The sequence below is a fragment of the Artemia franciscana genome, chromosome 15, assembly GCF_032884065.1.
Source record: "Artemia franciscana chromosome 15, ASM3288406v1, whole genome shotgun sequence".
Taxonomy (NCBI): Eukaryota; Metazoa; Arthropoda; class Branchiopoda; order Anostraca; family Artemiidae; genus Artemia; species Artemia franciscana.
Genome location: NC_088877.1, coordinates 43773363 through 43797832, shown reverse-complemented (window position 1 = coordinate 43797832; position 24470 = coordinate 43773363). Strand labels below are relative to the sequence as shown.

At 34.9% G+C, this 24470-nt stretch overlaps 1 protein-coding gene across 2 annotated transcripts in view; it reads right to left on the bottom strand.

Annotated features, from left to right (window-relative positions):
• The window catches only part of LOC136036515 (uncharacterized), a 59028-nt gene that overhangs the window by 12815 nt on the left and 21743 nt on the right, over positions 1-24470 (bottom strand). For both annotated transcript variants that reach the window (XM_065718816.1, XM_065718817.1), the window contains exons 3-5: positions 12201-12322; positions 9775-9917; positions 4687-4820 (exon numbers count right to left, since the gene is read on the bottom strand). In XM_065718816.1, coding sequence (XP_065574888.1) covers positions 4687-4820; positions 9775-9917; positions 12201-12322 — 399 coding nt within the window. The remainder of the gene's footprint in view (positions 1-4686; positions 4821-9774; positions 9918-12200; positions 12323-24470) is intronic.

The following is a 24470-nucleotide window of genomic DNA, read 5'->3' as shown; positions in this document are numbered from 1 at the left end:
TGGATGAAGGTTCAGTTGGCAAAAACTAAGATAAAACACATCGCAGCAAACAGGTTAAGAAGGTTTAGCTTTCCTTTGAAGGTTCAGTTGGCTTGTTGGCAAAAACTGAGATAAAACACATCACAGCAAACAGGTTTAGAATGTATAACTTTCCTTTGAAGGTTCAGTTGGCAAAAATTCAGGTAAAACGCATCGCAGCAAACAGGCTAAAAAGGTGTAGCTTTCCTTTGAAGGCTCAGTTGGCTTGTTGGCTGAAGGTTCAATTGGCAAAAATAAGATAAAACATATCGCAGCAAACATGTTAAGAAGGTGTAGCTTTCCTTTGAAGGTTCAGTTGGCTTGTTGGATGAAGGTTCAGTTGGCAAAAACTAAGATAAAACACTTCAGAGCAAACAGGTCAAGAAGGTGTAGCTTTCCTCTGAAGGTTCAGTTTGCTTTGGGAGTCATTTAATGTTTAATAAAATAGATATTTAATCATTTAAATCTCTCTATTTAAAATAGAGATTAAATAGACATTTAATGTTTGAAATCTAAGGGACGAAGAGAGTCGCTAAATTTAACTAATTAGTTTCGTTTGTTTATTTTCACGGTTCAATGTGGAAAGACAGACAAGAACGCAGTACTGCTCTAAAAACTTCATAATTTTGAAACAACCAAATTACAACCATATTTTTCATCATTTTTGAGAACAACCATTGCTAACTGACTTAATACAAAAACATCTCTTTAGAAATACTAATTGGGCTGTCCTAAGCTATCCTATTTATCCCTTTAGTTAAAAAATATTTAATTTTGATTTCCTTGGTACTCTAACTTTCCTTTTAAAAATTTAAGTTCATAATTCAGTGTGTTTCAGACTTTAGGGTAAGGGTGTCAAATAGAGGAATCTAATTTTGGTTTGAAGGATGCTAACTAAAAACTGCTGCTATGAATTAATAAGCCAAAAGCTCTAGTTCAGAAGTTCAAGGGAATTTATGCAATAGAACAAAATTTCACTTAGTAAGCTAACCTTAATATTTTTTTTTAAGCTATCAGTGGCGGTTCTGACCTCTCTGATTCCCACAAAAATTTAAGGCCAATTTTAACAAAATTTTCATTTATTAGCAAAATTTCTATTTATTTTCAATTGTTATTGATTATTTTAATTATTATTTTTTATTCATTTTTAATTTATCATTCAATTAAAAATTCATTAATTACTTTCATTTATTATCTACAACTTCTACTTTTTCTTAATAAAATAAATTGCAAAACGATTTTAGCCTTTAGTTTATTTAGTTGAAATTTTGCGCCCCTAAAATTTCTTCGGTTGGGTCAGTGCCTCCTCCATCCCTCCCCTGCAACCGACTCAGTCTATAAAATGAGTTAACAATAAAGAGAAAAGAACACTTTAAAAAGCACTACAAAACTAACTAATAAAACACCAAATTAGGATTGGATGAAAGGGGCCATAAGAGATAATAAAACTTAAGCAGAAACAATTGTCTTTTTGCCCTTAACTTTTGTAAAATATCAGTTGCAACCCATTTTTTAACAACAAAACATTTTTTAACAATTAATTGAATCAAACAGTTCGTGGTAACGAACTGTAGTAAGGAGCGACCCGGCTCAATAGTAACCAAAACTCTAAAAAATTGAATTTAGATATCAATAGCTACATCAAAAGAATCGCATTTTAATGCTTATTTTAAATATATAAGTTTCATCAAGTTTAGTCTTACCCATCAAAAGTTACGAGCCTGAGAAACTTTGCCTTATTTAAGAAAATAGGGGGAAACACCCCCTAAAAGTCGTAGGATTTTAACGAAAATGACACCATCAGATTCAGCGTATCAGAGAACTCTACTGTAGAAGTTTCAAGCTCCTATCTACAAAAATGTGGAATTTTGTATTTTTTGCCAGAAGACAAATCACGGGTGCAAAATTTGTTTTTTTGTTGTTTTTTTTTTCTTTTCCCCAGGGGTCATCGTATCGACCAAATGGTCCTAGAATGTCGCAAGAGGGCTCATTCTAACGGAAATGAAAAGTTCTAGTGCCCTTTTTAAGTGACCAAAAAAATTGGAGGGTATCTAGGCCCCCTCCCACGCTCATTTTTTCCCCAAAGTCAACAGATCAAAATTTTAAGATAGCCATTTTGTTCAGCATAGTCGAAAACCATAATAACTATGTCTTTGGCGATGATTTACTCCCCCACAATCCCTGGGGGAGGGGCTGCAAGTTACAAAATTTGACCAGTGTTTACATATAGTAATGGTTATTGGGAAGTGTACAGACGTTTACAGGGGGATTTTATTTTGTTTGGGGGTGGGGCTAAGGAGAGGGGCCTATGTTGGAGGACCTTTCCTTGGAGGAATCTGTCATGGGGGAAGAAAAATTCAATGAAAAGGGCGCAGGATTTTCTAGCATTACTATAAGAAAACAATGAAAAATAAACATGAAAACGTTTTTTCAAATGAAAGTAAGGAGTAGCATTGAAACTTAAAACGAATAGAGATTATTACGCATATGAGGGGTTCTAAAATATTTTAGCATAAAGAGCGAGGTATTTAGGAGGAGATAAATACCTCGCTCTTTATGCTAAAGTATTTTTAGTAATTTCAACTATTTATTCTACGACCTTTCTGATTCAGGGGTCATTCTTAAAGAATTGGGACAAAACTTACGACTTAGTGTAAAGAGCGAGGTATTAACGAGGGTACAAACCCCCTCGTATACATAATAAAAATATAAGGTTATGAAGGTTTGTTACGTAAGTTAATTCTTAACTTACGTATATTTTTTACTAATAAAAACGTTCGTTAAAAATTAAAAGTTCTAGTTGCCTTTTTAAGTAAGCGAAAAATTGGAGGGCAACTAGGCCTCCTTCTCCACCCCTTATTTCTCAAAATCGTCTGATCAAAACTAAGAGAAAGTCATTTGGCCAAAAAAGAATTAATATACAAATTTCATTTTAATAATTTATGTGTGGAGAGCCAAAACCGAACATGCATTAATTCAAAAACGTTCAGAAATTAAATAAAAAAAAACTAATTTTTTTTAGCTGAAAGTAAGGAGCGACATTAAAACTTAAAACGAACAGAAATTACTCCGTATATGAAATGGGTTGTCCCCTCCGCAATCCCTCGCTCTTTACGCTAAAGCTTGCCTCTTTGCCATAATTCTACTTTTTAAAACAATTAAAAGCTTTAGAACAAAGGGCGAGGGATTGCGGAGGGGACAACCCATTTCATATACGGAGTAATTTCTGTTCGTTTTAAGTTTTAATGTCGCTCCTTACTTTCAGCTAAAAAAATTAGTTTTTCTTTATTTAATATCTGAAATGACTGACTAAATTGCATGACTAAATTTCAGAGAACTTCATAAAAACTGTTTGAGATAGATTTGTATTCGTATTCGTTTATTGAAATAGCTATCATAGCACTCGAAAGTGAACGGCAAATTTTGCTACTTTTACAATCACAGAATGGTCACTAATTAGATACACTTACGAAATATGGTGCAGCTTTCAATTCACTTGTTAAATGCTCTTACGAAATATGGTACAAAAGAGTTTGCTTGTCGTTTGTTAATAGTAATTTCCCAAAGTTAATTATTAGCTCATGTCTTTGATTGAATAAGGTGGGCAAATTCATGAACTCAAGGGTACTTTCGTAGTTGCTGAAACTAGGTCCAAGTATTATCCTAGTAGCGCGTATTCGGACATGTTCTATTTCATCTGCCCTGTAAGCTGTGTTTTGAGTTTCGTACGGCACTTGATTGGTTCTAATTTGTTGTTATTCCTAGTTTGTCTGCTCATTGATGCGGATGGGTGGAAGTATGGACCGGTGCTTTTCGTTTATTAATAGTGAATTCCCAAATTTCATTAGTAGCTCATGTCTTCGATTGAATAAGGTGGGCAAATTCAAGAGCTCAAGGGTACTTTCGTAGTTGCTGAAACTGGTCCACGCGCGTTTTGTTTTAGATATTGAAAAGGGATTTGTTTAAAAAGCGATCTTTTTTTTAAAAGTCATATTTTTCTAAAGATAAATGGTTGAAATGTAGATTATATTTAACAGGTACATAGGGAAGTGTCAATCTTATACATGTCCGACCACTTTTAGTGTAGTTTTTTCATCTTTATATTTAATTTAATTGTCTAGGAAACAGTAGAAAACGACGATCACAATGATCATGTTCACCATATTTGATACATACTTTGATCATATGATCATAATCATAAGGATGACAACTGTTTTTGTCACAACTGACAGTTAATTTACCATTGATTTCTTTTGATAAATGAGGATGGATCTTACGAATGTAAATTGTAGGTTTTAGCCCATTTATGGTATTTAGAACCAAATTTAACCTGACCAAACCAAGCTTAAAGTAACATAATCCAACCTAACTTTAACTTTTACCGTCATAGCTTGCATAAGACTGAAAAAGCTGATTCGCAAAGTTAATTGAATCCAAGCAGAGAAAAAGGAATTTCGGACATTCACGGTAACATATATATGTTACCGAGAAAGAGCGCAATCTTGTGAATGTCGACATTCACCGGTTAAAGTCCGAAATGAGTATATTTAACAAATATTTCGGACACAAACCAAGCGGTATGTGTTTGTTGAGCAAACACATAAGGTTAAAGAACCATATACCCCATAAATCATGACCTCCATCTGGCAACCCTGTCACAATACTTACAGCACTTCTAGGCTTCCGTGAGTAGACATATCGGCAGCAATAATAAAGGACTCCAAATGAAGCAAGCATGTGGAGACCAGCAGCAATTAATTGCCCAGTATCACCAATGTAGACTTTACTATATTTTGGCTCAACTAGAAGTATTAGAAAATTATATGGCTTCCGAAATACCTAGAATTATTTAGAAATCATCAATGTAAATTTTTCTATATTTTGGCTCATTTTTTACTATATATTTGGTTCGAATTTGAAAAATGAACATAAATGCTTCCAAAATACCGATCGCTGTCTGCGAGTTCAAATCTGCATTCCCCCCCCCCCCATGGAGAAAGAGAAGAAAAAGAATTGCGCATTGTGCTACAGTCACAAATGTTGATGGAATGTTTATTTTCGTTAGTATTACATGGAGATTTGATTGTTGTGTTTTTGGTGACCCATTAGTTAATAAAATAATGATGTTCCTAAAGTTCTAAAATTAAACTTTCAGTGTTTCCACCATCTTGGGATTTTGAAGTTTTCTTTAAATATCCCCCAAAGAAGATTGGGTCTTGCAAAAAATCCTCGAAAACTAACGATTTGTATATTTACGTTAACATTTGTATATTTAAACATTGATTCTGTAGAGATTTTGCAGTACCCAATTTTCTTTCGGGGAAATTTGGGAAAACTCCAATAGTTCAGTGGTAGTGAGATCTCTCATTTGCTTAATAAAGAAGAAACGAGGTTAAAAAAGATAAAATCTAGGTCTCGAAAGCAGACTTACTATCTACAGGACTAGGGCGTATAATCGCTCCTCGGATAATAGTTTCTTTAATATTCAGTCAACTCAAACAGTAGGCCAAAGAAAAGGAAAAGCATTAACACACCTCTCAGCTCTAATAAACTCTATTATTCACAAAAAAGCTATAATTTACACTTCCAACACATTTAACAAATTAAATCCTTTTTAGTTTAAAAATACTTCATAAATAATTTAGTGCTCTAAGTTCAGATTAAATTGGCGTATATAGTACCATTGTCTTGTATGTAGTTACGTCATCTTTACCAATAATGTGTTGATAAACACAATAACACCTTTTAGATCTGTTTAATAGATTAAAATAGTTAAATTAAAACTAACGCAATTTTTTGTGGCTAAAAACGCATTACAAAAACATCTCAAGCATTTCCGAATATAAGGTCAAGACAATCGATATCGGCCTAGGTCTTGATAATGACATAGAATCTAGTCTCATACTTTAGATCCTTATCCTTTATTTTGTTCGTGAAAGTCTACGACCTACATACAATGGGTAATTAGATAAAATACCAGTTTTTTTTACAGTGAAAATTTGCACTAACAAACAATGTTGAAAAAAAAACCTTATTGCTTTTCCAAGCACGACTCCCTGAACAATAATCCATTTCTTTAGAACTTCAGCTTCAAATTTAACTTTAAATCTTCAAGATGTATAAAAATATATTAAATTAAAAAATAAAGACTAATAAAGCGAGCATATCTATTTCATTTCTGTTGCTGCTACTCAGCCCATTTTCTTTTTCAACCTATAAAGATATCTTTACTAAGATAACTGAACTATCTTTAAAAAAGATAAATTAACAATAACCGTTAATCAATATACACCTGTCGCCCGTAATATTAACTCAATGTAATTTTTAGTGCAGAATTTGAATCGATGTCTTCTGCTGTAACAGTTAAAGTTTTCATGCAATTTACATTTTAGCTGGTACTTTTAGGGATTTTATTGACCTAGCTCTAACTGGGTACTTGGAGAAACCTGGGGAAGGTAAACAGGAAGTGTGCGCGAAAGCACAGGATGGCTAGCCCCCATTGCACTTCCTGACTAAAAAGCCATGGAACAGAGATCAGCACCGCCGGTAGGGATTGTAATATCCAATACCGTATTCCTTACCCTTAGGGCTTTCTACCCGTCCTCTCTTTGTAGCAAATGACCCCATCGGTCGTGTGCTACATCAATTCTAATTGAGTTAGTACTGTTGAACCTAATCTGACTTTATTTTTTAATAGATTAAACTCAATAAATTGATAAATAAATAAATTAAAAATAAAATAATTAAAATTAATTATATATCTCTGATGCCCAGAATCTGTCCTAGCACGGAAGGTTTGTACGTGATTTTGATGGAGTTTAAGCCCTTTTATTTGAGCTAGATATTAAGATTTTGAGACAAAATTTTGAATAGATTTTGTGAATTAGATACATTGTTACTGTCAAACTTAAATAATATATCTGATATTTCAATACTTCTGAAATAATTGTCAAAAAACATTTACTATGCTGCTTGTTCTCTAAGGGAGGATCTGCACAGTAATACAGATTAGGAAAATGAAACTGCGATAAAACCTCTGAAACAAATTGTTTTCCACATTAAACAAGCAATTAAAAATAATAATTAGTTGTCACAGCACATCGGTGATAAGAGTCCCCTTACCGTTCGATATCATCCCCCTTTGGGGTAACGATAGCAACAAAAGGAAACAAGTACACAACTAAATGTAATGCTAATTTAGTTAATGCTACTTAAAGAACAATAGACCAAGACGTCGCTATTACATCTATAGACCGGATTTGAAACTTTCCCGCCGAAAATAAACTTGATACTCTCAAAGGAACCATCAGCAGGGCTGATGCCCTTTGATTATCCGGGGGGGGGGGGGCAAAAGCTCCCCTTCTTTATAACTTGGGTTTTATTCATGGAGTTCGACAATTGTAACAAACACTACCTTAAAAAATTTCAAATAAAAGTAAATAGCGACATTAAAAGATAAAAAGAACAGAAACTATTCCGTATATTAGAGAGTCTTCCCCCCTCGTCAGCCCCCGTTCTTTACGTTAATTTTTTGTGGCATTTTAAAAGGAATTTGCAGTCAAAATGTGCTAACTACAATTTCTCAGCATATTATGAAGCAAGAGTAGTTTCCTTAACATGCTTCCTTCTCCTCAAACCACCTTGTCACTGGAAAAAATAATTTAAAATAATTGCGATTTAAAGGAAAAAATTCTGATTCTATAGGGAAGTCTAGTTGTTAGCTTTTGCAGTAATCCATGAGTAAAAATAAAAATAAAAATATTAAAAAGTCCAGCCAATCATTTTTTCACTAAAAGACATTTTTACAGACAGAAAAATTCTGCCTGTCATGGTCTGTCAATGTTAAAATACATTCTCATCCTTCTGATCTATGCTACCCTGATGATCCTCCCCTTGAGAACAGGCTTGCCAATTATCTCAGAATTGAGAAAACGTTAGATATGATCCAGAAGTGTCACAACGATGATTTAAAGAAATAGAAAAAAATGTATAAAATTATATAAGAAATATTATAAACTGAAAAAAATAAGCTGAAATGTACTACCAAAAAAAGAACAGTGATAAACAAAAATTAACTAAAAAAACTAGATACTAAAACATAAATATATATAACCAGAATAAACAGTGACAAACTAGATCCGTCAAGGGCTGAAAAGAAAGCAGGGTGTCCGCGGCTGGGGTGGGAGGGTGCCTTAAAGAAAGATTTGAAGGAAATGGGAATTTCGTGGGAGGGTGTAAAGAGGGAGGCTTTGGATAGATTGGGATGGAGGACGAACCTGCGTAGCTATGTTGGCCTCAGGCGGCTTGGTGCTGGGGTGACTTGTTATTATCAGTAGTAGTTGGAATAACCCAACTATTTCTTTTCAATACGAGCATAGGATGGGAGCTTCTGCAAAGGAACGGGGACATTGACCCGTGGCTCTTTTCTTATCTACGATTTTTACTTTTTAACAGTTTCAATAACCCAGTGACGACACAGTGGATTAATGCTCTGCTGGGCAATACGGGGCCCAGGATTCGATTACAGGAGCCGCGAGGTTGGGCAACAGGCTTGCTACCTGTCCCTGTAAAAGAAAATGACCCAGCAATTGAAACATCAATTCAACACCCTGCGCATCAAAGATCCTTTGGAGGATCTTTGTTCTTTATTTTCTTTATCCTTAATATTATCTACATTAATCAGCATTTATACGTTTTTTGTTTTGTTTTTCTATGCCCACCAAAATTTTTCGTTTCACAGGTCATTAGCATGACTGAAATTCTACCAACAAAATGGGAGAATGGAAGACGACCACCAATGATACGCAAGCTACTGACATGTTAGTTACATGTTTGCCCGACACCAAATGTTTTAATGGGCAAGTTTTCCGATGAGGTGTTCCTTAAACAGAGAATACCATATATTTGGGACTTTGGGGTTATTTTCCATCAGAGAAGGGGGTGGGGGGTACAAAAAACCTTAAGAATATATTACGAATTTGTTTACAGGCATTTTGCTACGTTGTATTGAGGCAGACAATTTTTTTCGGGGGGGAGTAGTCCCCCCAAATTAATTTCGGGTAATAGAATGTTTAACTGTAATGTTCATAAATGAACAATGGCCCCATACAATGCCATTTAAATACCTTACGGAACCTTACAAGGAAACATCAGATTGATATCATTATGAGAAATAAAAATTCGAACTCTGCCTATTCGATTTCACGGCTCAACGTGGCAAAACTGACGAAAATGCAACATCGTCCTAGAAACTTAAATAATTCTGAAGCAACCAAAAGAAATTTTAAAAATTGTGGTATTTATTGTGAGTTTACAGAGCAGCTTTAGGACTTTAGTGGCTTTCTTACTGGCCTATTCCTTAAATAACTTCTTACAACAAAATGCCGGAATGAACGTACCGAGACACAGCCCTTATACATCACTGCTAGCATGTTCGTTAGATATAGATTAGATGTAGATTAGATTAGTAGATTAGATTTAGATTAGAGTTCGTTAGATTAGATGAATTTGGTAGATATCGATCCGATAAATACCGGAACATTGGCGAAAGAGTATGTTGGCGAAGGTGCGCAGTATTTCGTGGAATGCCGTATGATCCATGTTATTTATGGCTTTGATATAACTGATTATGATTATAATTGATATTTGATATAAACTGTTGGGGGGGGGGGGCTATGTAACAAGATTTCAAAGGCTTATACAGTGGATTTAAACGAGGTAGAATTGGACCCAACCTAGTAACAACTGAATTCTTACAACAAAACGGTGGAATGAATGCATCCTGAGCAACATCCCCTGAAGGACATCGAAGAAGAACTCCAAGATCAACGGCTGCAACACACGCTACTGCGAAAGCCAGCAAAATCCCAGCGATAGTGAAACCGAGAAGCCATACAATTCTAAAAATAAACAAATTTATTGAAAAGTAAAGCATAACCTTGAAATTTATAATAAGCAATTTATTAAATAAATTTACTGATACAAATTATTAAATAAACAAATCTGTTGATGGCAGTTTAAAATATTTTGGATTTTGTGCAAACCACGGATATTGGCGAATGACTCACTTTATGGTTGTTAGGTATTTTGTTTTAATTCTTATAATTTTTGGCTTTTATTGAATTTTATTTATTTTTTGGTTTTATTGACTTTCCGGGTTTTTTTCCTTTTTTCCTTTGCATTTTCCTTGATTATATTATTTTGCTCACACTGAAGAAGAGAGACAGCTATTCTCTCAAAATATTCGCTTTCCGTGCTTTTTTTAGCATTTTATTTTCAGTATTTTATTTTTCAGTATTTTAAAAACCCCATTTTTGATCGTTTTCTTTCTTTATATTATGGCAGGCCAATGTGGTTCAAGAAATTATCTTAAATCAACATTAATAAAGTATAAAACAAACCATCAAAAGATGGAAAAATTCGTTAGTTTTGCAAAAATTTGGTCGACGACACTCGAATTATCTCTGTAATCTTTTTAATAGGAATTAATGGTTTAATAATCGAGATTTTACCTTTTATCATTAGAGTATATCACTAGAGACCAAGCCGTATCCAGGAATTTAGTTTGGGAGAGGGGGTTTAAAAAAGAGATAAACAATTTGTTTTTATGCATCTTTGTTACGTTTTTACGAATAAACAAAAATCAGGAGGGGGAGGAGGGCAAAAAACTTTGGCCCCCGCCCCCTGGATACGGTCTTATTAGAGACTAAATAAATTATATTAAAATCAGTGCAAGTAAATTATGAGGAAAAGATACCTTTGTATGGTGGTAATCTCAAAAATTACCCTCAAAAGATGCAAAAATTTCATACAGGGTACTTAAATCAACTGTGTGATCTTTTTAGTAGGAATTAAAGGTTTAGTAATTAAGACTTAATAGGTTTAGTGTTTAAATATTAGGGTTTGATGGTTAAAGGAGTTAAGAATTAGTAAAATAGATACCAAATGAGGTAGCGGCCGATTGGGCTTTCTTGACAGTATATTCATGTTATTCTCTGACGACAGAAAACTTTCTTTTTCTGTCACCAGAAATTTGGCAAAAAAAAAACTGAAATGAGTAACAACGTTGTTTGCTTTAGTCCTGGGGTGGCAGCGCTGATTTGATCTGGGTTTGTTAATACGAAACATATTTTGAATTCATCCATTGTAATACACAGCAGGGTGGAAACGAGGCCTTTAGTAGTCAAAAGGCGTCGTTAAACTCGACATCGCAATAATTATATAATATACGACTAGCATTTATTTGAATAAAATGAGTCGAGAGAAAAAACAAATTGAGTTTGGTAGCACTAATTCCCATAAAATGATATATCTTCACTACTGATTCATTTGTAGAAGTAAAACGATCATGCTTCTTTTAGACTTTAACGTTCGTAAGGCGCTAAGTTTCGTCCTTAATCATTCAATCTTCAATATGCTTGGAAATTTGGAATGTTTATTTAGCTTTATTATTAGCTGGAGCTCCTTACTCAAAGTTTGTAACAATGTACTGTTTGATTTATTTCTACAAGTGAATTGACGTTAATTGCTTGTTTTTAGATATGTAATGTTAATCTGGGCGCTACGTCTCTTTTTAATTTTTTTTTGTGAGTATATCCAGGAATTTATAGCGTTTCTCTAGCTTCAAGGTTAAATTTATCATTTCGATTTGAGCCAGGAATTAGCATATTAACTGTTTCTGTGTCTAATTTTCAAAATTCCGAATTTCTGACAGAATGGGGAGTAGACAAATTTTTTGTATAGCTTTTTCTGACGACAGAAACGTCAAAGTCAACGTCTTTCGCCGGCATCGACATCGTCGGCATGAGACATTTGTAATGTCGAAGTTAACTTGAATAAAATACAAATTTTCTACCGTGCCGATAAAGTTCTCAAATCAAGCAAGGTGCTCTCAGAAAGAAATCTTCTTTTTTTGAAAAGATGAAAACTAACGTGTCTGTAGGATCACTAATATCACCGAAATCTGAAAATGTGAATAAAGCTTAATTTAGTGGAAGTTGTCTGAGAACGGCTCAACTCACAGAGGGACGTATGATCAAATGTTTTACTGAACAAATTAACTAGCAAGATCAGGAAAAACATGCGCTTTTACGTCAAGCGGCATTTTAAAAGTAATTAAAGATCAAGAAATTAAAAATGAAACTAAATGTGGGAAATAAGATCAAGTAAGGAAACGCCCTTACGTGCATGCTAAATCATCACAGCACGCAATGAGACCAGTGACCCCTTCAACAAAAAACAGAGGGCCTGACCAGAGCCCGGAACTCACGTGATGGTAAGGAGATACAGCCATTATCAACAACACCTAAAACAAATAAAAATATCTAGATTTAAAAACGAGAAATACAAGAAAAAGTTGAAGTTTTTAGAAATTTGCGTTTAAGAAGAAATTTGAACAAGGGTTAATAAGTGAAATATATTTTCTTTTCTACAGTACCAGGGACATAAACACCTATGTTGTCTCCTAAACTAAAACCTATATTGAAATAAAAACCTGAAATAAAAACCTATGTTGTCCCCTGAACCGTTCTTAGGTCTATTCACATATGAAAACCAGGATTTAAAAAAAATTTCTTTGGGTTGTTTCAGATTACGAAGTACTGAATTTATTGAAGTTGGATTTTTTTTGTTTCTTGATAGCACCGACTTGTGCTTTTGTACCGTTTTTTGTTTTTTGTCACAATTACAAGATTTGATAGCAAAACTGTAAGAGCACTAACATCAAATTTTATGGAACTCAAATAGTAGTTGAAATCAAACTGGTTCAATTAGGAACCGAGAGGGCATATTAGTAAGAAATTTGAAGTCTATAAATGTTTGAATAAGAAAAGTATAATTTCATGATAATAACATCGAAAGACTAAAGAATCGAAAATAATAAATAAAAAAAGCTTGGTTTCAAAATGGACTAAAAGTAATTTTTTTGAATCTATGAATATAAATGAAAACAATGGGCACAATATCACAGATCCGCAAATTTTTTCTAACTTTTTTTTAGATATATGTGGTAGTTTAACTTTTTCTTCGGCTGGGAGTGATTCCATTAACCTTCTTGTTTTAAAAGCCGTGTTTCCAAGCATTTCACATATATTAACGTCCCTTATTAATGCTTGCTTTAAGCAAGGGAAGTTCCCCAATTGTCTTAAAATTGCAAGAATAACTCCTGTGTTTAAGGGTGGTAATAAGAATGATCTGGGGAATTATAGACCAATTTCATTATTACCTGTTGTTTCACGGGTTTTAGAAAAATGTATTAATATTAGAATTTATGAGCATTTGGAGCGTCATAAACTTCTACATACCAATCAATTTGGTTTCAGGAAGGGCAGAACAACTGAAATGGCGATTTCATTTATTACTACTATAATTAATGATGCTCTTGATAAAAAGCTTAGGATAGCTGGTGTTTTTTTGGACTTAATTAAGGCGTTTGACACTGTTGACCATCGAATATTATTTAAAAAATGTGAATTTTATGGATTAAGGGGTGCTACATTGAGTTTGCTGTGCAGTTATCTTCAAAATAGACAGCAGTATGTCAATTTACAAGGATTTTTGTCTAGTAAAAATGTTGTTAATTGGGGGGTTCCCCAAGGATCCGTACTGGGTCCGACTCTGTTTTTAATTTTTATTAATGATCTACCGCATGTTGTGAAAGCTCTGCCCAGAATTGACGACTTTGTTGACAATGGTATGAGTAAGACCCAGCTTACTATGCCCTTATTTGCTGATGATACAACCTTGGTGTGTGTTGCCCCTACAGAAGAACTGCTCATGTCAACGATAAATGCAGCAATGAGCAGGATATGTACATGGCTTAAAATAAACCACCTTGACCTGAATATAGATAAGTCAAATTTTGTTATTTTCTCTCGATCTCCGAATTTTTACCCTTGGTTTACGGAAATAGTTACGGAGCGGGGAATTATTAAACGAACAAGATTCACCAAATACCTCGGAATCAATGTTGATGAAACCCTATCATTTAAAGATCATGTGAAGTCAGTTTCGAAAATATTGTCACGTAACTTAGGTATGATGCGCAAATTAAAACATATTTTCCCCCCAAATGTTCTACGATTGTTATATTTTTCCCTGATTCACCCGTACATTTTGTATTGCTCGTCGATTTGGCTTGGTACTTTCCCTTCGATAGTTCATCCAATCCGTGTGATCCAGAATAATGCTGTCCGAGTTTTTTGTGGTGTTGGGAATCAGGAGTCTTTGAGGTCTATGTATAGTGATTTAAATATAATGCCTGCAGCTGGATTACGTGATTTTTATACGTTGATTTTTATATATAGGTATTACAGAGGTAGCCTTCCCGATTGTTTTACAGGAATATTTTGTGAGAGGTCTCATGTTCACCACCACAATACTCGGATACGAGGTAATACTGAGGTTCCTCGATTAGTTTCAAGTAGGTCTTCTTTTTCACTTATTTACAGAGCTTCAAAACTTTGGAATAAACTGAGTATAGATATCAAGGAAATAGGTAGCCTTAACCAGTTTAAGTCTGATTTACGTGTGGAGTTGCTCGGTAGGTATGCTTTTGAAACTGATTAATTAATATAAATTTTACATAGCTTATTCATTTGTAATATTTATGTATTTTTTTTGTTTTTTTGCTGTTGTCTTGGGGTCACGCAAGGGAGTGTATTGTTTATGTTTTTTTGTTTTTTGTTGATCTCGGTATATGGTCTCATTCTCCATAACTTCTTATTCTCCATATTGTCTCTTTTTTTCTTTGAATTTAGCACAGCCTCGCAAGCTTCGCTTATATTGTGCTATTGATTAAGAAATGTTTTTTTCTAATAAAATTGTTCTACTACTACTACTACTACTACTACTACTACTACTACTACTACTACTTAACCAAGTCAAAAATCAGACTTCATTTTCAACATCCTAGGTACTTCAACATCGCAAAAGCTTACTTCGAGTTGATACATGAGCAACATTCGCTTGTCTACAGCCACTTACTTGCCAAATCAAGCGATTTTAGTTGCTTTATCAAGTAATTCATAGAGTAAAAAAATTCAATCGGGCAACAAACCAGTTTTTATTTACAACAGCAACTATTGTTTATAATTTTTCTAAACAACGGCAACAGTCTAGGAAGAAACAATCCTGTATGGCTCAAACGGTAATGAATATTGTTCATTGAATCATTTCACAAGTGTATCTGATTACAACAAGTTTTTGTCTCCGAACCTACAGTAGTTGTTATAATACCAAAAATGTAATAACGAAGTCTGTTTATAAATATCCAAAACTCTTTTATGAATAAACACAACTTCTCTTTTAGGGAGATTATTTTTTTTTCCTACAAAACAAATTTCTCGAAGAAAAGTAAAGAGCTCCATTAAGCCAAGAGTAAGGAAAAATAAAGTCAAATAATCTTCCAAGCGTAAAACTACCACAAATTCACTATCAATAAATAAATGAAACTCAAAATTAACAGAAATTACAATAAATAGTCAAGTCAAACTCAAAATGAGCAAAAATTAACATCAATAGGGCTGATAACCTCCATGCCTTCTCAAAACCAGAACACAATTTGCCCTTTACTGGAAAAAAACAAACGACCCTGGATTGTCAGTTTAATTGACACATTGATATTTATTCCTTAAAAATTTTGATAATTTTTTATTTATGAAAGTAAGAAAAGTGTAAACATTTCAAACGTATTTTGTTTTTAGTAAAGGGCAAATTGTGATCTGGTTTTGGGAAGGAAAGGGGTTTATCAGCCCTACTCATGTTAATTTTGTTCGTTTTGAGTTTGACTTGGCTATTTTATTGACATAGTCTTTTTCATGGAAAAATAACATTTTATATCTTTTCAGTTTCTGTTTCCTATAAGAATCCATAGTACGGATTACTATTTGTATGCTGGAGAAACTTTTTCAACAATTGTTAATCCTGACACAAACAGTATTTTTTAATTTAATTGTATGGCCTCTGAACTTGACGTAAAAATAAAAGTTAATATCACTCCCTAAAGATTACAACTATGCTAATTGACAACCTGGATGTACTTAAAATATTTTTATTTACTGAAATTGCAAAATCAGAAGTAGTAGTAGTAGTATTCCCAAAAATTTCGACTTATTACCCCCAGTCGTTCTCAACGTATTGCCGAGGCGCCTTATTGGCAACCATAAGCACAATGTCTTTTGATATATTTTAAAGTAACATTTAGTCTTGGAGCTTAATGGGCAAATTCCATAATTATGGGGAGTTGACACGTCTAATATCCCGAAAGACATTGTTGCTGGACCGTTCTGCTATGCTGAACATAATGGCTATCTCAAAATTTTTACTTGATGCGTTCGAAAAATGAAGGGGCTTGAAAGAAGGGCTGCTTACCCTCCAATCTCTTGTTACTTTTAAAAATGATACCAAAACTTTTGATTTTGACCTGAATCAGCTTCTTTAAAAGTTTCAATTGTATTTCTAGCCATTACAGAGTGGTGCTGTCTGTGATATTGCTTATATGCCCTTTTGAAAACCTACATGCCTACAGTTTTTTTCATTAAATGAAATTCCTAAACGTTCCCTATAAGTTACATCTTAAAAACTTTAGCGTCCTTAGTTACATTAACTGTAGTGGTAGTATTAAAAGTATACATATAGTGCCTTCTGACTAGTTTAAAATCCCCCACAGCTTACCTTAAAGGTATAAATTAAAAATGTAAGGTGTTCTTCAGATATTGCTTTGTCACCTTTATGAAAGTCCACATGTTCATAGTTTTTTTTTTTTTTTATTCAGTTCAACATCCGCCTAAATATTGCTTAAAAGCTCCACCTTAATACCCTTAGCCTCCGCAGTAGCAATAGTATGGGCAATAGTTAGCAGTATGGGCATATCACCTTTTGTTTCTTCAACATCCCTTTCAACAAACGCTGAAAGTTGCAGCTTAGTACATACCATCAACAATTTCTGAAGCATTTCTGATGCGTCCACTTGACAACTTGTGCGGGCATAGCGTGTTTCGATTTAGTTCCATACAGCTGTAGCGGTAACAGAGGTAGTAATAATAGTAACAGTAATAATAGAATGAGTAGATTCAGAAGCATTAGGATGCAAATATTTTCTTTTGGTTAGTTCAACATCCCTCACAACAAATGTTTGAAAATTTTCTTAGGCCAGTAGGACTCCAGGGCACAAGAAAAGAAAATTGGTTCCCCCCAAGATTGCCCCGATAGAGGAGACTTCTAAACGGCTTAAAACTTACAACCGTAAGTTCCTAAATCAATGGAACCTTCACCTACAGAGAAAATTTAGTTTTGAGGTACAAGCCACCAACGGTGAGACAACTACAAAAACTTTTATTGTCTGATTGCTTTGAAGCTTACATAAATAAACGTTGGTTAAAAAAAAGAAAACAACAAAAAAATTGGCTCACTGAAAATACAGCCCAAAAAACAGTTTTTTTTCCAAACGACCTAAAACCCAGAGTAGAAAGCCACTTAGCCAAGGGGACTTTAGTTTAAAACAAGAGCTAAGAGCTCGTATGACACTTGTGACGAGGTCGGAAGAATCAAGAGCCAAGAGCTCACATGGCAAGAGCTCTAGCGAAATACTACAACGTCTTTGGTTAGTTAATTTCAACTTCACACACCTAACTGTTCCTAAAATATTACTGTTACACCCTTTAGACAACCTGCGTACAGAGGGCCTTTTCTGATTCAGTTCATCGTACTCCCTAAAAATTTCTCCTTCATGCCCTTAGGCATAATTGTAATAGTAGTAACAGTAGTAGTATTGATATTACTAGCAATAGCATAGGATAGCGACAGTACTACTAACAACAATAGCATTAATGTTTTGCCTTTTGGTCAGTTGAACACCCGTCTCATCAAGCCCTAGAAGTTTCAACTTAATACAATTAGCCATTGCTATAACATAGCTTATATGTCCTTTTGATAACGTGTATATTTATATACTTCTTGAAATTTTCATCTCAATACTCTTAGCCATACAATTACTTGAAATAGAAGTAGCAGTAGTAGTAGTAAATGTAGCAGTAACAGTGGTATTCTGCAGTAATGTGCACATATTGTATTTTGGTCACATGATCTTCCCCTTTAAGTATTCTCTGAAAGTTTCAACTTAATACCCAAATCAACTCTTGAGATACGCTATTTTGACAATGTGTATGCACATAGCGTCTTTTAATTTAGTTCCAATTTCCCCTTAGAGTAGTGTGGTAGGGTAGTAGTAGTGGTAGTAATTGTGATAGTATTGATAGCATGCAAATTTTGCCTTTTGATCACCTTTCTTATCATTTCCAGAATTTCCCAAATTAATATACTCAGTTTTTCTGTGCTGTACCCTTTTGACAATCCGTATCGACATAACATTTTTTAATTTAGTTCGAACACTCCCCTCAAAATTCTCTGAAAGGCTCACCTGAATAACCTTCGTCTTCTTGGAAACCAAAGTTCAAACATACATACCTTTCTCAATAACATATACTATGTGTTATGTAACAATGAACGAATTGCCAAACTTACAGCCCTTGTCCTGAGGACTGTGTAGAGGTTGACATCCCCAATACTGGACCTTTCAACAATGCTGAACAAATTAGCTCTCTTTAAAATTTCGATCGGATATATTTTAGAGAATGATCTCCATGGAGGGGGGGGGGGGGCAGGGGCGATGTCCCTCGATTCACTTTTCACTCTTAAAAGTTGACACTAATTTACATACAAAATGTTTTAACTTTTTTAACTTTAATAAATAAACAAAAATTAAACTTTAAGGAACAAATATCAGTATATGTATACTAAACTGACAATCCACAGCCATTTTTTCAGTAAAATTTAAATTATGTTCTGGTCTTGAGAAGGTATGAGGGTTGTCAAAGACATAATTTCCAGACCAACTACGCTGAACAAAATGGCTATCTCAAAATTTTGATTTGCTTTATTTTGGGAATTGAAGGGCGAGGAGGAGGCTTGTTGCCGTCCAATCACTTTTTACCAATAAAAAGGGCACTAGTCCTTTCGAATTCCAATCGAATGAGCCTTTTTTGAAGTTTCTACGACAACAAAAGGACATCTGAAAATTTGTATTAGATGCATCTCGGGAAAATAGGAGATATGGGGGGGGGGAGTTCCGCCCTTTGATCAATTTAAATCTTAAAAAGAACAGTAGAACTTCTAATTACCAATACAATGAGCCCCTCCGAAGTTTATACGATCATCCTTTCTATATAAACCTTATATGACCCAAGGGCATAACTTACAACCCTTGCCCTGAGGGCTCTGGGGGGTTTTCATCCTCAAAGAAAAAATTTCTGGACCTTTCAATTACGTTGAACAAAATGACTATCTGACAATTTTAATTGGATGTATGTGGGGAAATGATGGGCGTTGGAGGGGGTTAGTTGCCCTCCAAACACTTCAACTATTAAAAAGGACACTAGCCCTTTCCATTTCCAATCAAATGAACTCTTTCCGAAGGTTCTACAACAACAAATGGCCATCTCAAAATTTCTATCAGATGCATTTCGGGAAAATACCAATCGAACGAGCTCTTTTCAAGTTTCTACGACAACAAATTGCCATCTCAAAATCTCTATCATTTCGGGAAAATACAAGGTGTAGGGGGGGGGAGGAGTATCTAGCCTCAGATCACTCTAAATCTTAATAAGGGCACTAGAACTCCTGATTAAAATCCAATGTGCCCCTTCCGAAGTTTATATGATCACCCTTTCTGTATATATACCTCATATGCCACCAGGGTAACTTAAAACTCCTGCCCTCAGCGCTGTGTGAGGAAGTTGTCATCTTCAAAGACAATTTCCAGACCTTTCACATTCGTTGAACAAAATGGCTATCCTGAAATTTTGATTGGATGTGTTTGGGGAAATGTTGGGCGCGGGAGGAGGGGTTAGCTGCCCTCCAATCACTTTCGAATATTAAAAAGGGCACTAAAAAGGGCAATTGAAATTAATAACAATTCACTCAGCAACTACCCGCCTTAGGCAGACACAAATGTGCAGGCTCCTCGTCCACTTATACAAAAAGCAACAAATATTCAAACAAACAGTTACTGTATTAAGGTACGCTGTTTAGTTTCTGGCAAGACAAAAAAATTCTTTATTCACTCAAATTCTTTAGGATATGCATCAAAATACAGGGTTGCCAAGTTATAAAACACGACGGCAAATTTTATCAAGCAAAAATGACCAATCAGTGTTGCTATGTGAATTCAGGTCGGCATGTCTGTTTGAAACCGAAATTCTCTAAAATCTTCCTAAAACAGTCCAAAAGGCAAAAAAAAACTTCTTTTGAATGCTCATTTTAAAAACTATTCAGCATTCTATTTTTTAAATAAAAAGATTTCGTTTATTCGAGTCAAGGCACTCGTCAAGGCATTTAGTGCTTTCTGTGTATTTTTCCCCATTGCAATTCGTATGGAAGGGATGGTCTAAAAACTTATGAGGGGGTTCATCCAATTATTCATTGGAAGTTGTGGTGTTACCAAGGGTGAAAAATAATTTGAATGCAATAAGTGCTTACCTCATGCCCTGTTTTCCCTACAAGTACTCCCCATAGCCCCCAAGGTACCAAATATAAATTCGTAGATAGAAATTTTTCCTCAATAGTCGAAAGGTTCAGTAGACATGCCTCCTGGGATGAAAATGGGATAAAAAAAAAATGCTTCTCCTGAAAATGGGGACCAAAAAATGGCGAACTTTTTTGAACAGTTTGAAACCTATAGCCACATATCACTGGACAAAAGAGACAATAGGATGCAAAAACGACCAATAAAACTGGGGCCCAAAAATGTTTGAAAATTTTCTTAGGCCAGTAGGACTCCAGGGCACAAGAAAAGAAAATTGGTTCCCCCCAAGATTGCCCCGATAGAGGAGACTTCCAAACGGCTTAAAACTTACCACCGTAAGTTCCTAAATCAATGGAACCTTCACCTACAGAGAAAATTTAGTTTTGAGGTACAAGCCACCAACGGTGAGACAACTACAAAAACTTTTATTGTCTGATTGCTTTGAAGCTTACATAAATAAACGTTGGTTAAAAAAAGAAAACAACAAAAAAATTGGCTCACTGAAAATACAGCCCAAAAAACAGTTTTTTTCCAAACGATCTAAAACCCAGAGTAGAAAGCCACTTAGCCAAGGGGACTTTAGTTTAAAACAAGAGCTAAGAGCTCGTATGACACTTGTGACGAGGTCGGAAGAATCAAGAGCCAAGAGCTCACATGGCAAGAGCTCTAGCAAAATACTAAGAATAAATAGGTTAATTTAAAAGGAAAATCGGTGGCTTAATGCCGGTTGAGATTTAAAATAAGAGCTCTGAGACACGAGGTCCTTCTAAATATCAAAATACATTGATCCGATCACCACTCGTAAGCTAAAAATGCCTCATTTTTTCTCATTTTTCCTCTCCCTTCAGCCCCCCTGATGGTCGAATCGGGAAAAACGACCTTATCAAGTCAATTTGTGCAGGTCCCTGACACGCCTACCAATTTTCATCGTCCTAGCACGTCCAGAAGCACCGAACTCGCCAAATCACTGGACCCCCCTAACTCCCCCAAAAAGAGTGGTTCCAGTCCGGTAACGCCATCACGTATCTACGACATTTGCTTATTCTACCCATCAATTTTCATCCGATCTCTCCACTTTAAGCGTTTTCCAAGATTTCCGGTTCCCCCTCCAAGTCCCCCCAATGTCACCAGATCCGGTCGGTATTTAAAATTAGAGCTTTGAGACATGAGTTCCTTCTAAAGATCAAATTTCATTAAGATCAGGTCACCCGTTCTTAAGTTGAAAATACCTCAATTTTTCTAATTTTTCCGAATGAACATCCCCTCCAACTCCCCCAAAGAGAACAGATTCAGTCCGCTTATGTCAATCACGTATCTAAGACTTGTGCTTATTCTTTCCACCAAATTTCATCCTGATCTCTCTACTCTAAGCGTTTTCCAAGATTTCAGGCCCCCCCAACTCCCCCAATGACACTAGATCCGGTCGTGACTTAAAATAAGAGATCTAAGTTACAAGGTTCTTCTGAATATGAAATTTCATTAAGATCCGATCACTCCTTCGTAAGTTAAAAATATCTCATTTTTCCTAATTTTTCAGAATGAACCCTCCCCAAAACTCCCCACAGAGAGCGGATCCGTTCCGGTTGTGTCAATCACGTATCAAGGACTTGTGCTTATTTTACCCATCAAGTTTCATCCCGATCCCTCCACTCTAAGCGTTTTCCAAGATTTTAGGTTCCCCCCTCCGACTCCCCCCAATGTCATCGGATCCAATCGGGATTTAAATTAAGAGCTCTGAGACACGATATCCTTCTAAATATCAAATTTCATTAAGACCCGATCACCCGTTCGTAAGTTAAAAATACCTCATTTTTCTAATTTTTCCGAATTAACTGTCCCCCCAACCCCTCCCCATATGGTCGAATAGGGGAAACGACTATTTCTAATTTATTCTGGTCTGATCGTATCCCTGATACGCCTGCAAAATCTCATCGTCCTAGCTTATCTGGAAGTGCCTAAACTAGCCGGGACTGACAGACCGACAGACAGACAGACCGACAGAATTTGCCATCGCTATATGTCACTTGGTAAATACGAAGTGCCATAAAAAGGGCATCGGATGATAAAAGAAATATTGTTTGATATACCTTTGTTTTCAAGCTGATCGGAAAATATCGTTTTTTGGCCTCTCCATTTTTCGGAGTAGTTGGCCTCATTCCACATTAGAATCTCCTGGGTTCAGGGACTTGCAGTTTTAATTTTCAAGCTGCTTGAAAAACAACTTTTTTAGTAGTTTTTCGGGCTCCACTTACGGCCAAACCACTTTTTTTGTGCATTTGACTACCTTTTGAACATTGACCCCACATATATTAAATAAAAAAAACATGTTTTTTTAAATGAAAGTAAGGAGCGAAATTAAAACTTGAAACGAACAGAAATTACTCCGTATATGAAAGAAGAAATTTCTCTTTCATATACGTATATGAATTTGAAAAAAAAGAAGAGAGGGAGGAAGCCTAGTTGCCGTCCAATTTTTTCATTACTTAAAAGGCAACTAGAACTTTTAATTTTTTTACGAACATTTTCATTAGTAAAAAATAGACGTAATTTACGAATTAACTTACGTAACGAACTTCTATATTCGTATGTTTTTATTGCGTATATGAGGGAGTTCACCCCTCGTCGATACCTAAAATTAAAATTTATAGTTGCCTTTTTATGTAACCGAAAAATTGCATGGCAACTAGGCCTCCTTCCCCATCCCTTATTTCTCAAAATCGTCTGATCAAAACTAAGAGAAAGCCATTTAGCCAAAAAAGGAATTAATATGCAAATTTCATTTTAATAATTTATGTGTGGAGAGCCAAAATCAAACATGCATTAATTCAAAAACGTTCAGAAATTACATAAAAAAGACCAGTTTTTTTAACTGAAAGTAAGGAGCGACATTAAAACTTAAAACGAACAGAAATTACTCCGTATATGAAATGGGTTGTCCCCTCCGCAATCCCTCGCTCTTTACGCTTAAGTTTGACTCTTTGCCACAATTCTGCTTTTTAAAATAATTAAAAGCTTTAACGTAAAGAGCGAGGGATTGCGGAGGGGACAACCCATTTCATATACGGAGTAATTTCTGTTTGTTTTAAGTTTTAATGTCGCTCCTTACTTTCAGTTAAAAAAAACTAGTTTTTTTATGTAATTCGATTAACGACGCCTTTTGACTGCTAAAGGCCTCGCTTCGACCCTTTATACGGAGAAATTACTCCGTATATGAAAGAGGCTTTTCCTCCTCAGCGCCCCGCTCTTTACGCTAAAGTTTGACTCTTTCTCTTAACTCTACTTCTTAAAACAGTAAAAAACTTTAGCGTAAAGAGCGGGGCGTTGAGGAGGAAAAGCCCCTTTCATATACGAAGTAATTTCTGTTCGTTCTAAGTTTTAATGTCGCTCCTTACTTTCATTTAAAAAAAAAATTGTTTTTTTTATTTAATTTCTGGACGTTTTTTAATTAATGCATGTTTTGATCTTGGCTCTCCGCATATAAATAATTAAAACGACATTTGCATATTAATTTTTCTTTTTTTGGCTAAATGGCTTTCTCATAGTTTTAATCGGAAGATTTTGAGAAAAAAGAAGAGAAGGAGGAAGCCTAGTTGCCGTCCAATTTTTTCATAACTTAAAAGGCAACTAGAACTTTTAATTTTTTTACGAACATTTTCATTAGTAAAAAATAGACGTAATTTACGAATTAACTTACGTAACGAACTTCTATATTCGTGTGTTTTTATTGCGTGTATGAGGGAGTTCACCCCTCGTCGATACCTCGCTCTTTACACTAAAGCTTAAATTCTGTCCCAATTCCTTAAGAATGACCTTTGAATCACAAAGGCCGTAGAGTAAATAGTTGAAATTACTAAAAATATTTTAGCGTAAAGAG